Source organism: Oenanthe melanoleuca, chromosome 14, assembly GCF_029582105.1.
Source record: "Oenanthe melanoleuca isolate GR-GAL-2019-014 chromosome 14, OMel1.0, whole genome shotgun sequence".
NCBI classification, from domain to species: domain Eukaryota; kingdom Metazoa; phylum Chordata; class Aves; order Passeriformes; family Muscicapidae; genus Oenanthe; species Oenanthe melanoleuca.
Window position 1 is genome coordinate 1,877,330 of NC_079348.1, and position 14,309 is coordinate 1,891,638.

A 14,309-nucleotide genomic window follows, 5' to 3' on the forward strand; every position below is an offset into this window, starting at 1 on the left:
CGCGGGCCCGCCCTCATCGCGCTCTCGGCGCTCGGCTGCTCCTGCCGCGGCCGCGGCGCCGCCCAGCGCGATCGGGGAGTCCCCGGCAGCCGTGCCGAGCCGAGCCGAGCCGTGCTGTGCCGCCTGAGCCGCGCGGGACATGGCGAACGGGCTGTGCCTGAACGGGTGCAAGCGGCCCGGTGAAGGCGCGGAGGGGCCGCGGAAGAGGCGGAAGGCGGATGGCGGCCGCGAGGTGAGAGCCGAGCGCCCGGCGCTGTGAGGGGCACACAGGGCCCGCACCGCGCCCCTCACAGCTGTTGCTGCCCCGCGCTGGGAGCTCGGCAGGGCCCTGCACACCGGCGGTGTACCGGGAGGGTCGCGGTAACACCACAGAATGTTTGAGCTGATCCGCAGGGCTCATGGAGTCCAGCTGCTGGGCTGCACAGAACACACCAGCAACCTCACCATGTGCCCCAGAGCATTGTCCAAACGCTTCTCGAAGCTTTGGGGCCCTGAGCGCTGCCCTGGGGAGCCTCTAATGGCCTGGGTTCTGCTCCGAGAGATGAGGGAAATAACTCCTGTGGAGTGCTCAGCATTGCATTTAAGGAATGTTGTTTAAAAAATAGATACATTCTCCAATAGAATCTTCTCGTAAACACAGCAGATGCTGAAAGGAGCGCTGTGTGTGCTCAGCATGAGCAGCCCCACGGTAACGCCTCACCCAGGGCACTGAGATCAGTCCTGTTTGTACCTGTTACAGACAAATTCCTGCGGGTGGCAGTGCCTCTCCTTGGTGAATCAAAACCTCTGCTCTTTGTGCGGGTTTTGGTTTTTTTTTACAAAGCTTTAATTAGGCTGTAGTGAAAACAACGGTGTCATTACTTGTCTCGCTTAGCAGGAGAGATGAGGCAGTAGCAATTACACCAGCCTGTGCTGTTATTGCCGGGTGATTCCTAACCACTGGAACCACAAAGGTTGTCACCTCTCTAACTTCCTTAAATGACAGATGTCTTGAAGAGCACAGCAGCTCAGTCCCATGTGGGCAGGCTCTATCCAAATTACTGAGCACAAGGCTTGTTAGTGCTCAGGGGAAAAGAACTTCCAGTGGTTGTTCATGCTGTGAGGTTTTACATTCTCTAGTGTTGGATGGTGTTTTTCCTGCTGTATGCCTTGATGGCTTTTCATCACCTATAAAACTCTTTAAAATTTGTACAGGAGTTCTTTGGAACAGGTCATTTGGTCAGTGGAGATCACTACAGTGCCACATTTATTTGCAAATTAGCCCTTAGAAGAATTTGTGCATTTAGGCTTAGAGAACTGCTGAGTAGCACAGTCCCCATCTCATCTCCCCAGTGTTTTCTTTCTGCAGCTTCCGAGGAATTTACTGAAGCATGTTTCCCTGCAGGGGTCAGCAAACCCTTCTGGCAGAGCCAGATCCCACACTGTAGACAGAGAAAGCCTCCCATAGAGTGAGTGGCTACATGTAACACTTGTACAAATGTTTAAAATTCTACAGTAGCAGTGGGGGAAAGGGTTGAGAGACCAAGATACTGCATTTGCATATCAATTGTCTCCTTAGTGCATACATCTGCTTGTGGTAATCTTTATTAAATAAATCTTTGAAGTTAGAGTACCTGGGTTACTGAAATGTTCAGTAAATGTAATATTAAAGTGGGATCTGAAAGGAAACTGTTGCCCATAAGGAGTGGAAGAGTTCCTTTAAATGTAGCTGGTTGTATCTAAATAGTTTACTTTTCCCTCTTTTTTCATGGTGTGATTACATGAAACCTCTCTTTACCAGCATTTCCCTTTCCACAGGAAAAGTCCTGTCGTTTGTCAGCAGCCCTGCTTGGCGAGGACTCTGAAATCAGCCAGGACCAGCTGTATGAGCTGCTGAAATACGCAGCTCTGGGGAAACGCCACAATGCAGCACAGCCCAGGTACATCCACAGCTGCAGTCAGCCTGGCCTCGTGTTCTCCTGAGCTGGGAAAACATTCCTGAAGGAAAATTGGCCACGCTGGGTTTGGAACACTTGCCATGGAGTTGCCATAATGGCAGCTTGGATTGTGCAGATAAAGTTAATGTTAGAGCTGGCCAGGAAGCAGAATTCCTCTTCTGGCAGAAATCCTACCATTCCATGGTTTTGTTTCATGCAGTTTTGAAAAACTGAATGATTGATGTGGAACTGAAGAAGCTCCACACACTGAGAAACAAAAATACCCTGTTAAAATGTTAACACAAATATTAATGCATTTCATGTTAGATATAATTGACACAGTTCTAGACTGTTCTAGAGCATTTTAGAAAAAAAAAAAACACATTTTTTTTCTAGTTGCCCTTTCTCTGGACCACTTCTCAGTACTGGAAGGGAAATGCTGAGGATGGTTTGTAACCTTGAATGGCAAAAATAAAATTAAATTAATCCTCAAATGAAATTCAAAGCAGAAAATACCCCACTTTAGATTTTAGTAGTGAATAGAAAATTATTTTGTGAAACTTATTTTGATGCATTAATTCACCAGACTGCATCACTATGGTTGAAGTTGCTGGTATATTCACATTCTGATGCATATGAATGAGGTGAACATGTCCTGAAATGGTATGCAGCAGAAATTTGCAATAACTCTTCTTTCTCTGTCTCCTGAATTCTGTTGCTCCCAGGAATATGTGGCTGTTTGAGATAAGCTATAAAGCCTCTTCTTACTGAAGTCATTTGGCACTTTGCCATTTACTGACTTAAAACCTGGGCTGGTTCCAACTGGTTTTGTTTTTTTAAGAGTGCTTGATAATTGTTTTGCTTTGATTTTTATTTTGGTTTTTTTGATTGTTGCTCTTTTTTAACTGCAGCTGGTGCCGTATTTATCACCAAAGCCACCTGGCTGGAGTTGTGGTTGTTGTTCTACACGAAATGAGCCAACTCCATTTCTACAGATTCTATTTACAGTTCAAACACCTCAGGAAAGTATTCCAGCATGTAAGTCCCCACACTGCTTTGGTGTCCTCTAAACTTCTTCCTGTCCTGAAACCACATCCCAGGGATGATGGCTGCAGTGGAATTACTGCCTTTTCCAAGGATGTGGCCATCCTTGACAGCAAGTGAGAGGATCTGATTGCAGCAGTTGTCAGCTCAGAACAAAGGACAGGGCTTTGATATTAGGAACAGGATTTCAAGACATATGTCTTTGAAGCCTTACCATGTGAAATGTTTATTGATGTTTTAGTCATCTGACTGTTGTGTATCCTGCACCTACAGGATGCCAATTAGATTATAAATATCTTGGAATGATTTCAATAAATTGGAATCTACTCTGAGTGAGGAGACTCTCAATATAGTTATGTTAGTCCCACTGGTTGAAAAATATCACTTTTATTATTTGTATTTTATGTCAAGTTTCTCCCATTTCCCAAAAATATTATTAAAATAATTATTTTAATTTTCTGACTTACAAGAAATATTTTTGAAGGAAGACAGAAAGAAAGAAGGACTTGAATTCAAGCTTCTAGAGAGTTCTTCCTTAACTGCAGCAAATGTAAATCACAACTTAACTGGAAAGACAGGCTCTGGCTTTAGTTTCTATCAAAGAAGGTCTTGAGATTTGCTTTCTTGATTGTATCAGGCAAGGCAAATCTGTCCTGTAGTACAGAGAGTCCTATATCATCCCCCATTGGAACTGGTTTGGTTTGTGTTGGGTTTTTCTACTTGATAAAACACCAAATGTATTTCCACCATTTCTTTATCCATCCTCCTCTGAATTTGGCTGGTTTGGGGATCAATAAACCCCTCATTTTCCTCTTATTTCTGCCTGTCTTCCAAAGTCATGAACATGTTTTCACATTTTCTTTTTTCAGAGATTCACATTAGCACCTTCTGCTAACTTCCCAGTCAGCCTGTATGGAGAAGGAACAAACCTGAAGCCTCAAAACAATCCACAAGGTGTTTTTGTTTTTTTTTTTTTGTTTGTTTGTTTGTTTGCATTGTCTCTTTCAAGACAGTGACTCACTTGGAACAGAAATTTATGACTTGCATCCTCTGCAATCCCAGTGTGCTGCCATGGTAAACTTGTTTAGAAAGGAACACAATACAATAGCTTAAACCATGAGACTTCTTACTCTAACTAGTTCACTAATTCATGTTGGGCCAATTATCAAAGTGAATGCAAAATGAGAGAAGGTTTTTAACATATTTAATCCAAATTCTTGCTGCTTTACTACGCATTTTGTGATTATTTTATTCTAAGATATATCTAATCAAAGAGACAGAGATATAAATTAGGCTTGAGCTAAGAAGACTGTGTGTCTTTTTCTCTGACCCTCTCTCTCCAGTCTGTTCCAGGTAGTAATTTAGAGTGATGCAGCCTCCAAGTGTAGATCTGATTTAGAAACTGAGCTTGACAGATGCTTCTGTATTTTACAGGCTTGACTTCCACCAGCAGCGAATGCATTACTAAGAAGTCAGACTTGCAATGTGATCCCATCATTCAGAGATATGGAGCAAAAAAGCAAGGCCTTACAAGCTATACTCTAACTTTAGAAGAGCAGGAAAAACATGGCTATCCCATAGAAGGTCAGTTTTTGTGTGAGGGCTGATTAGTGGTTTAGTTGTGTTGGGGGTTGTTTGTAATTTTGATAGTTTAGTGATATGTTTTGTCATATAAGATGAGTTATAGAAGAAGGGTCTTTTTCTTATCCCTGGGTGTGTTTTCCCTGCAGGTTCCCCTAGATCCGAGGGCTACATCTCCACAGAGTGTGATCAGCAGAGGACAGACAGCAGCCCCCTCTTCGGTCTGGATTGTGAAATGGTAAAAATCAGTGTGTGGCCTTACAAAATAGAGTCAGGCACCCAGCTCTTAACAGCTGTTCCCAAGTGAGCCAAACACTCTGTGTATTTGTGAAACCACTTCTGATATCTTAATATCTGCTGCCAATCCCTTCTTTGATAGTACCACTGGTAATGCAGCCATGGGAGAGGTCCCAGCAGTGGTTCTGGCAATGAGACAGGAATAATATCCTGAGCAGAGGGCTCAGTTCTGTTGGCTCCCAGAGCAGCAGCTGGATCTTCCAGGCCTGTCAGCAATGTTGCAGTAACCCATGAGGCTGCTGTGGGATTCCTCCTCAGCTCTCTCCAAGGTTTGGGAAAGGGACTCCCTGTCACACATCTTTCCTTTAGCCATTACAGTTCCTCTGGCAGCTGCTGTGGTGAAGAGTCCTCCTTTAGTGCAGTTTTAGCCTTACAGGGATGTCTGTTTGGCATCAGCACTGAGTAACTATTGATACAACCTGGGCTCTGCCTTTAAATTGTACAACATCTCTGGGGCTGGAGCTGTCAGTGGCACTTGTGCAGGGCAGACTACAGACTGATTCTGTGAAATCAGCACTTCTTTACAATGTTTTTCTGTGCTGTGTGTTTACTGTGCCTACAGTGCACATTTAACAATTACAGTGAAGCACAGCAGAGTATAAACCCACCAGCCATGAGTGGTAGATCTCTAAGTCAAGGAACTCCTTTGCAGTGATGCTGCTGCAGCCAAAGCAGGTGTTAGCTGAGGTTTTTGAGTGGCAGCATCGTGCTGATTCAACAACTGCCTCTGTTTCTTCCTGACAGTGTGTGACTGCCAAAGGGAGTGAGGTCACCCGTGTGTCTCTGGTGGATGCCCAGGGCCAGTGCCTCCTGAATGAACTGGTCAAACCTGAGAGCAGAGTGATGAACTACTGCACCAGGTCACTTGCACAAACCTTCCTTATCTCTTTGTCTTTCAGAGCCCTTTCAAACTCAGCCTGTTGCCCAGGACCTTTCAGAAACCCCTTGCTTTGCACAGGTGCTGCTGCATTGCCCTCAGTGTTAAGTTCTTGCTGCTCAGTGCCCGTGGGGCTGCCAGGCAGAACCACTGCCATTCTGCAGTGTCCATGGGAAAGTTCTGTTCCAAATTAATGATACACAGTACAAGTTACTCTTCACTGCTGGTTCTAAAATAAGGTGGAGTCCATAGCTAAATTTGCTCATATGTAAAAAATGCATAGAGCTTTTACACACCTTTAGGGTGGGACTCAAGATTATAACAAAAGCAGGCAAAATTCAAGGTTTGTCTTCTTCAAAACTTACCTGGCTTTATCCAGGAGGTGATGTCCCAGTCCCCTCAGGTTACTTGGAAGCATCTCCTTCCACCATCAGACTTGCAATATTTCTTTACCTGTGCTATCTGATGCCAACTGCATCACTTAAGAATGCCTGGGAGAAATAAACTTTTGAAACAGATGTGGTGACATTCTTAGCAGTTTAGCTGCAGTATATCCTCTGATGTTGGAACAGAAAACAGTAAATAGCATTCTGTGATTAGCTACACCAAGTTCATGCTATTTTCCAGCACACACTGCTGCTAATTGTTTTTAACTGACCCAACTTTTGTTTTGAAGATTCTCAGGAGTCACAAAGAAAATGCTTCTTCCAGTGAAGACAAGACTGTCAGACATCCAAACCAGGCTAAAAAAAATGCTTCCCCATGATGCAGTATTGGTGGGCCATTCTTTAAATTTTGATCTTCAGGCTTTGGAGGTAAGTATGTTTTTAAGAGTGTTTTTCCTGACCTTGTGTTCCTCATTTCACACCTGAAAACTCTTTAACAATTGCTCTTTTTATTAATGAACACTTGTTAATTGCTTTTCATTATGAATAGGGCTATTCATAATAAGGAATTTAAAATCCAAGAATTCTCCTTACAGCTATAAAATTTGCAAGGGCAGTTCAGAACCCAAAAGAGAAAAGTCTGTCCAGACACAAATATTGTTACAACTGCAGCTTTACCCCTCTGCTTCAGCCAGATGCTTCTGGAAGCTCTGGTTTGGGGAGAACTGAAGTCCTTTCTGTGGGTAATTTAACCAATCTAAAATGAATCATAATTAATCTTTCTAACCCAATCTAGATCTTCCCACTAGAGTGGGAAGTAGAAAGGAAAGTTGGACTTGTTTCATTATTCCTTTTGCTCTCTTGTGGATGAGATCTGTCAGGGAGGAACTGGCAACTGAGATTAAAAGGCACAGAAAAGGATTAGAGGCACAGAAAATTGTGGAGTTACTGTCCAGTTATGTTCTGAAACTAAACTGGTGATGATTTTTCTCCTGCAGATGATCCACCCCAGTGTAATTGATACTTCACTGCTTTTTGCCAGAAGTGAAGGTCGAAGATTTAAGCTCAAATTTCTAGCCAAAGCTGTTTTAGGGTAAGGTTATTACTGTACTGTCATGGGAAAGATTAGAAATTGTCATGGTGAATTATAGGATCTTACTCTGCTGCTAATAGTATCTGAATTATTATTTTGTTACTAAGATTCAAAAAGACTGGATGTGGCACTCGGTGCCATGGTTTAGTTGAGGTCTTAGGACATGGGTTGGACTCAATGATCTTGAAGGTCTCTTCCAACCTAGTGATTCTGTAAATTCCATAAAGCATTTTGCTCAACATTGCAAAAACATTTCTTGCAGTAACTTCTGGGAATATTTCACAGGAATGCTGCTGCACAGAACTGAAATCCTTTTTGGAGAGGGGAAAGCATAGTTTAGAAAAGACAGGAATTTGGTCAGTGTGGAAAAGCAGATAACCTGCCTGTACACCTAATTCTGGTGCTCTAGGAAGGAGATTCAGTGTGAACAGAAGCTTGGGCATGATCCTACAGAAGATGCTAGAGCTGCATTGGAATTAGCTCAATTCTTCATTGAGCAAGGACCCACAAAGGTACTTATATCTAATTAAGATTTCTCTGCTAAAATACAGAACATAATGTTGTGCTTTTGAAGAAGAAAACTCCACTCCTGCCCATCTGTTGATTTAAAAGAGAAAATGCAGCTGTGATAGAGTTTGGCAGCTTGTTGCTTCCAGCCTATATCCAGACACCTGAATAACCTGGGCACCACCAGTGCTCAGCACTCACTGACATCAGCCAGCACTGCTGCTGCTCCTGAGGAGAGGCACTGGCTCAGGAAGGACTGAGACACTTGCAGCCTGCAGGAATGCCTGTAATTTTTCTAGATGAAAGAAAAGAGAGACCTTGTGTGTTGTGGTAGTGATTCAGCTGGTTTTATGAGTCCCTTGTGTTGTTGATTTCTGAGAGAACATTTTTGGAGATGATTGCTTGTTGGTGCTGTGAGTGCTGCCTGCTCAAAAATGACAACAGAAAATAATAAGGCAAGAAATTAATGCCCATGTTTCTTCACTGCTAGGAGTGTGCCTGCATGACTCAGAGGGAAAGCATAGGCTTTTTGGTCAGCTGCAATTAGCTGATGAGATGAAAGCCAGCTAATAATCTTCTTTCTTCCCCAAGGTAGCAGAACTAAACTTGGAGATGCTTCTGACAGCTGAAAAATGGGCTGAGCTCTCACAGAACAAAGCTGCACTACAGCCACAAGGATGTGGGTTCCAGGAACAGCTGAATGAGCCTCCACCATCATCCAGACCATGGTAATAAGATTCTCAAATATCTGTGTTTTTCCTTCAGTTGAATCCTCAGTAAAATTAAACAAGTGTCTCATGTTTTTCAAGAGCCATCAGGATCTTCAGACAGACACAAATAATTTCAGCATAGTGCTGAAAAACTTTAAGCAGTTTCATCTTAAATTTCAGAGTATTTCCTGGGCTTCTTTTGATGTTGTGGACAAGAATATTCTTTCAAATTTCTTAAATTAATTTTAAACCTCTGACAAGCACTTCTTGGAAGTTTTTATTCCCCATATTGAAAAGTATTGCAATTCACAGTGTACTTCTCTCTGCTAGTTTTTTAGATTGTCTGCAGGTGACAGGCAAAAAACCCCTCCTCTTGGGCAGACAGGGATTAGACTCTTCTGGCCTGTGTCAGAGTAACCTGAGCACTTCAAACAAACAGGTGAATGGACTTACAGAGGGTTGGTCTAAGCATCAAAATAGTTCAAAGTTCTTCTTCTTCTGGGAGTGGGTAGATGAGTCCTATTTTAAAAGCTGGCTGACAGTACTGTTAGCAATAGTGTTAATACCAGGGTAGCTAAATCCATGTGGGCATTTCTGAAATGAGCTTTGATCCTCTGCATCCTCTCATGACTCACCAAAGAAGAATTTCTGCCTGGGGGCTTTCTTGGACAATAATGAAAATTAAAGTTGGGAGTTCAATTCAATAGCCTTGTTTCTGATCCTCTGCAGTACAATTGTCTTGTGTGCTCTTGACCCTCCAGATTCTTCAGAGAGCCTTGGAAGATGTTCCCCTGTCCAAATTCAGTATCATTCAGTTCAGTTTGGGTCCAGAGTATCTTGCATCTCACTTTCATGCTGGACTTTATGAAAAGGTATTCTTTTTTGTTTGAAAATAGTCTTCATGCTGAGCTTGTGGAGAGATGTGATTTCTCAGGAGGCACTGAGTAGTCAGTTCATTTGCTTTTGAAGTGCCTTCTCTAATCTGTGTTCCAACAGGTGAGAAGCAAGCTGACTGACATGCTGACAATTTACGCAGGTCCTTTTGAGGAGAACTTCTGCATGAAGCGTGTGAAGAAAAAATTTGGGAGGTGTGGACCAATTCAGTCCCTTACAGTGGTAACTGAAACATTCCAGGTGAGAAGCATTCAAAGGCTGCTGACAGACCTGGAAGGTCTGAGTAAACTCTTGGAAAGATATGGAGCCAAAGAATTACCAGTTATTCTGTTTGGATTTTTTTTTTTCTGGTAGTTTAGTCATCAACTACAATCACTGTACCTAAAAAGCTGCTCCACACAATGACAAATGCAGCTCATGTGCTGCTCAGAGGACTTCAAGTGCTGGGGAAGCTGAGGTGATTTTTGTCCTTCTAAAGAGAACTGATCTGTTAAGGCCTTTAATAGCCAAAGGAGAGAAAAAAAGGTAGTGTTAATTGAAGGGGGTTTTAAGCAGCTAGAGTATGTGTTACATACTTTACCCCAAAACTTTTTTATATTATTCTAGTTTTAAAAGAAAGCACAACTTTATTGAGACCTGACTTTTAAGAAGGGAGGGCTGATGTGTTTCACTGATAAACCTGAAGTATCTTACTCTTCTTTCTCAAGCCCTATGTCTGTATCCAGTATGAAGTGCTGGAAGCTGCCCAGCTTGCAATTGAAAGACTGAATGGAGCTGAGGTAGCAGGATCCTACATTAAGGTAAAGGCAAACAGCAAAGTTATATTCAGCCCAGGCACAGCCTCCAGTACCTCTGAACCATCTCAGCAGTGGATCTGGCCAAATGCTGCCTTGTTACAATCTCCCTGTCCCTGCACAATTCAGGGCCACTGGCAGAAAGGAAGTGGCTGGATCCCTCTTTTTTTCCTTTCTGCCTGTCAGTAAAAGGGATTTAGAAAGCTTGAAAAGGCAGATCCAAGTGTCAGGGCTATACTGAGTATGGCATTTTAGTTTTACAGTGTTTCTGCATTACAAATACGATCTCCCTGTATCATGACTAATTAAGTTGGCTTTCATTAGTCATAATTATTTCAAGTGATGGAAAATAACCTGGTAATGGGAGAAAAATACTTTAAAATAGAAGTTCAGAACACAGAACAGTGTGGGCTGACATGCTTTTTATTCCTGCTGCATCCACTCCAGGTCCAGAGACCAGTCACTGCAGCAATGCTGGACTGCAAGGTTCTGATTAAGGAACTAGAACTGGATGTAGAAAATGAAGGTGTGATTTATGTGGCTGGTCTAAAGAATTCATTAACAGAGACAGACTTGCAAGAAGAATTCAGCCAGTTGAAAGACCTGGAAACACTGTTCCTGCCAAAGGATCTTCAGAGTGGAAAGCACAGGAACTGCTGTTTCCTCAGTAAGTAGCTTCACACACAACCTGCATATTTCCTACAAATCAGCTCATTCAGCAGCCCTTGGGTCTTTGCACAGACACAGCAAGGGCTACTGAAACCCAGGCAGGCTCAAAGGGATGGTATTTAAAATGCTGCAGTGAATGCACATATTGTTTGGAGGAGCACTTTACAGCTAAATATTTAAGAGGAAAAATCAACTGCTTAAAACAACCCCAAACATTTACTTAGAAAAATTCCAGGGTAGCTAATGGGCTCCAGTACTTCCATGTGAGGGGTGGCTACTATAGTCACCCTGAAAGGTGAGAACAGCTTGATGAGTGCTGCTGCAGCCAACTAGCATTTCTAGTCTGATGTTTATCTGTAGCAAGATGAGAATCTGCTTTTGCAGTGATTTGTTTCTCATGTCCCTCCTGCTCCACACCTTCAGCCCTGCATTGCCAAAGTGTGTTCCCTTCTCTTTGCATTTCAGAATTCCAGAAAACCCAGAGTGCTGTGGATGCCCTTGAAGCTATAAATGGAAGGACCATGAAGGGTAGTGTGTTAAGAAGTAGGAATGCCCTTGCTCCAGGTCACCTCTGGAGATGGATTTGGCAAATGAACCACAGCAATGGGAATCAAGGAAAACACATCTTCTATGAGAAAATGGAGCAGCTGTCTGACTCTGTGAGTGTGAGGCTCTGCTGGTGCTTGTTGCAATTAGTGAGGAGGGACTGCCCTGGGAAGCTGGAGTGGTAACTTTGAGCTGACTGAGGTGCAGAGCTGCTTGTGACAGAAGGGTCTCCTTGTGCTGGAGCAAAGGAGCTGCCAAGGATCAGTTCTCATAGAGCAGTTTAGAGATAACAGCACACAAAGAATGTGATGCTTGCAGGGCACTGCATAATGTTAAAAGCACACAGCTGCACAGGGCAGTGGGTGGTGCTGCCCAGGAACTGAAGCCTGGCACTGGAGAGATGACAGGGCACAGAAGTCACAGGGAGGGGTGAGTGGCTGTGTGGCTGCACAGGAAAGAAGAGCTCTAGCTGAGAACTCTGGAGGTGCAGCTCTCATTTTTAGCATGGTGCCATTTGAGCAGGGCCTGTGGTTCTCCCTGCAGCTGCCAAGGGGATTTCTCCAGGCAGGAGCAGCATCACTGCTGCCCTCACCTGCACCATCCCACAGATCAGCCTCCCCACACACTTAGAAGTAACTTGCTGATGAATGGGGACCTTTAATGCTGCTATTCCCTTGTGCAGGAGCAGGATCTAAGGAAAAAGGTGAAGAAGTTAGACCACCATATCAGAAAGCTTTATAGAAGCCTGCAGAACAACACCCTGTGCATTGTTCTCTTCCCTGGAGTGAACAGGTAACTTGCTTCCTATTTTGCAAAGAACCAGCTGCTGTTTTCTTTAGGCTAAAACTGCATCTGTACATTTCTGAGCAATCATTTGCCTCTCCAACCCTGCATCACCTCACACCCCCTGCACACACTCACCTGTCACCCTACAGGAAAATCTGAGGTGAGGATGGCTGTGAGTTGCAGTTTTGCAGCAGAGTCACTGGGCTCAGCACGTCCCAATTTACTTTTCCAGGGCCATTTCCAACTATCCTCACTTAGCACAATCTTCCATCACCAAGGGGCAGGAATCCCACCAGCAGAACAGGTGGATTCAGGAATCTGCACCCACAGAGCCTGGCTGACACTCTCAGGCTGCTGAGTGGGTTGGATGGGAGCTCCATCTCAGGCTGGGAAGAGATTTCTTGCCAAGTGTGAGGTTCCTGCATTACTGTGTCCCTGAGGACCAACAGTTCAGAGGAGGCTTCTTGATTTAAAAGTGTGCCAAATAATTGTGGGGTGGAAAAAAAAATTTTTCAATGTGCTGACCTGGGGGGTGCAGGCCTCTCAGAGCCAGCCCAGCAGAGTTATGTGCACAAAGGCTGAACTGAGCAGAACTAACACATCTCCTGCTTGTGTTGCAGCATGCATGGATCACAATCTGGCCTTGGTCTGATGGGAATAAAAGATGATGAAGGGAGGAGTGCTTGTTAAACTGCCAAGATTTTAAGCAAAGTCTTTTGTTAAGATATTTTTAATTACTTTAAATATTGACGTCTTTGTAAAGATCTCTTACCATAAGAACAATAGGCTTTCACTTTGTATCTTCTACAATTCTAAAAATAAAACCATTCAAAGTGTCTTAAAGCCCAAAACTTTTTCCATTAACCCTTGTTGCTGTGGTGAGGTGGAGCCAGGCAGGTGCTCAGGGGCAAACCAGAGCAGTGCTCACAGGAGCTGGGCAGGATTGGCCTGTGGCTGCCATTCCTTGCTGGAGACCAAGGCACCAGCTGGGGCATCTCCCCTGCAGCATCCCAGGCCATAAACCAGCCAGCCAGGTCAGTGCAGAGCCTGCAGCAGCTGCTCAGCAGTTAAAGCCACCCCAGGAATTGTGTGGATTTCTGGAACTGTGCTCTGCCAACTCCTGGAGTTGCTGCCTCCTTTCTGGGAAAGTGCTGTACTTAGTCCATGGAAAGGAGGAATCAGTGATTCATACTCCTTGGACAATCTCCACTTTCTCCTCCCTCCCCTCCCACACACACACAAAAAAAAAATTATAAAAAAAAAGTTTCCATGTGGCTGTGGGAGGGGCAAGGGATGTTTTAAGGAAAGCACATGGCTGTGTGGACTTGCATGGCTTTCCACAGGGAGCTGGAGCAGGATGAGGTGATTTGCAACCTGACAGCTCCAGACCTGTCCTTTGCAGCCACTGCCACTTGAAACTGAGGCTGCTTGAGCATATTTTGTTAACACAGAATTTCCAAGCACAAAGATGCTTAGGAGAATTTTAGACACTCAGAAAAAAATTGAAATAAAAGGAAGTGTTTGTTAAAAGGTTTGACCATGAGTGAGGGATTTTTTTCATGTGAATTGGAATAGGCTAAGACAAAGTTGAAGTAGTTATCATTCCAGAAATTATTAAATACAGCTGATGGAATATTTACACCCTCCTACTTTCCAACCCTAAGTTCACTGTGCTGGGCTGGGTTCTCTCCTTGTGCTGGAATTTAGAAGCTGAAAGTTGCTGCATGGAGGAGCAGGCACAAAAACAGGAAAGCAGGAGGAAGGTAAGTTCAGCACAAGCCCAGGAGCAGTAGTGAGCAGGCAGGAGATGCTCATGTTGGTGTCATTAATGACTGAATTTAAAGCCACCTGAAAATCAATTATTCAGCAAGATAAATGCAGCCAATTTTTTCTCACACAAAGGCACTTTGGCCACTCCAAGTGAGCCTGGCATTCATTTGGCTCCAGCTATTGCAAAGTGGCATAAGCAATAACATCAGTGCTCCTACAGAATGAAAGGCAGCCAGTGCCTTCAGCAGCACAGCCAGTCCCTGCTGCTGAACAGGAGGGGAAGGGCAGTCTGACCCCAGCACTCATCCCTCTCCAAGGATTCCCTCCTGTTCAGGCTCTTCACATCCAGCATCTCCTTGCTGCAGACATTTGCACTGCAAAGTTGAAAAAAACCAGCTGGTTTTCCTTCCACACTTAAAAACTAGGTGGCCACCTCCCT

At 44.0% G+C, this 14,309-nt stretch overlaps 1 protein-coding gene across 1 annotated transcript; it reads left to right on the forward strand.

Moving 5' to 3' along the window:
- The first annotated feature begins 42 nt into the window (after positions 1-42).
- On the forward strand, positions 43-14,297 carry REXO5 (RNA exonuclease 5). The gene is made up of 19 exons (XM_056503426.1): positions 43-232; positions 1,798-1,919; positions 2,828-2,954; positions 3,830-3,914; positions 4,395-4,544; positions 4,691-4,779; positions 5,583-5,698; positions 6,392-6,530; positions 7,100-7,194; positions 7,604-7,706; positions 8,293-8,429; positions 8,742-8,850; positions 9,173-9,283; positions 9,408-9,545; positions 10,013-10,105; positions 10,547-10,766; positions 11,234-11,427; positions 11,997-12,106; positions 12,721-14,297. Exons 1-19 carry the CDS (start codon positions 140-142, stop codon positions 12,788-12,790), a joined length of 2,301 nt encoding a protein of 766 aa, XP_056359401.1. The 5' UTR covers positions 43-139; the 3' UTR covers positions 12,791-14,297.
- The last annotated feature ends 12 nt before the right edge of the window (positions 14,298-14,309 follow it).

Excerpts from the sequence above, each read along its gene's own strand:
- REXO5 (XM_056503426.1), top strand. The coding sequence starts at position 140 with ATGGCGAACGGGCTGTGCCTGAACGGGTGCAAGCGGCCCGGTGAAGGC. Across the intron at positions 4,545-4,690 it reads ACATGGCTATCCCATAGAAG|GTTCCCCTAGATCCGAGGGC; the intron begins GTCAGTTTTTGT and ends TTTTCCCTGCAG. Across the intron at positions 9,546-10,012 it reads TGGTAACTGAAACATTCCAG|CCCTATGTCTGTATCCAGTA; the intron begins GTGAGAAGCATT and ends TTCTTTCTCAAG.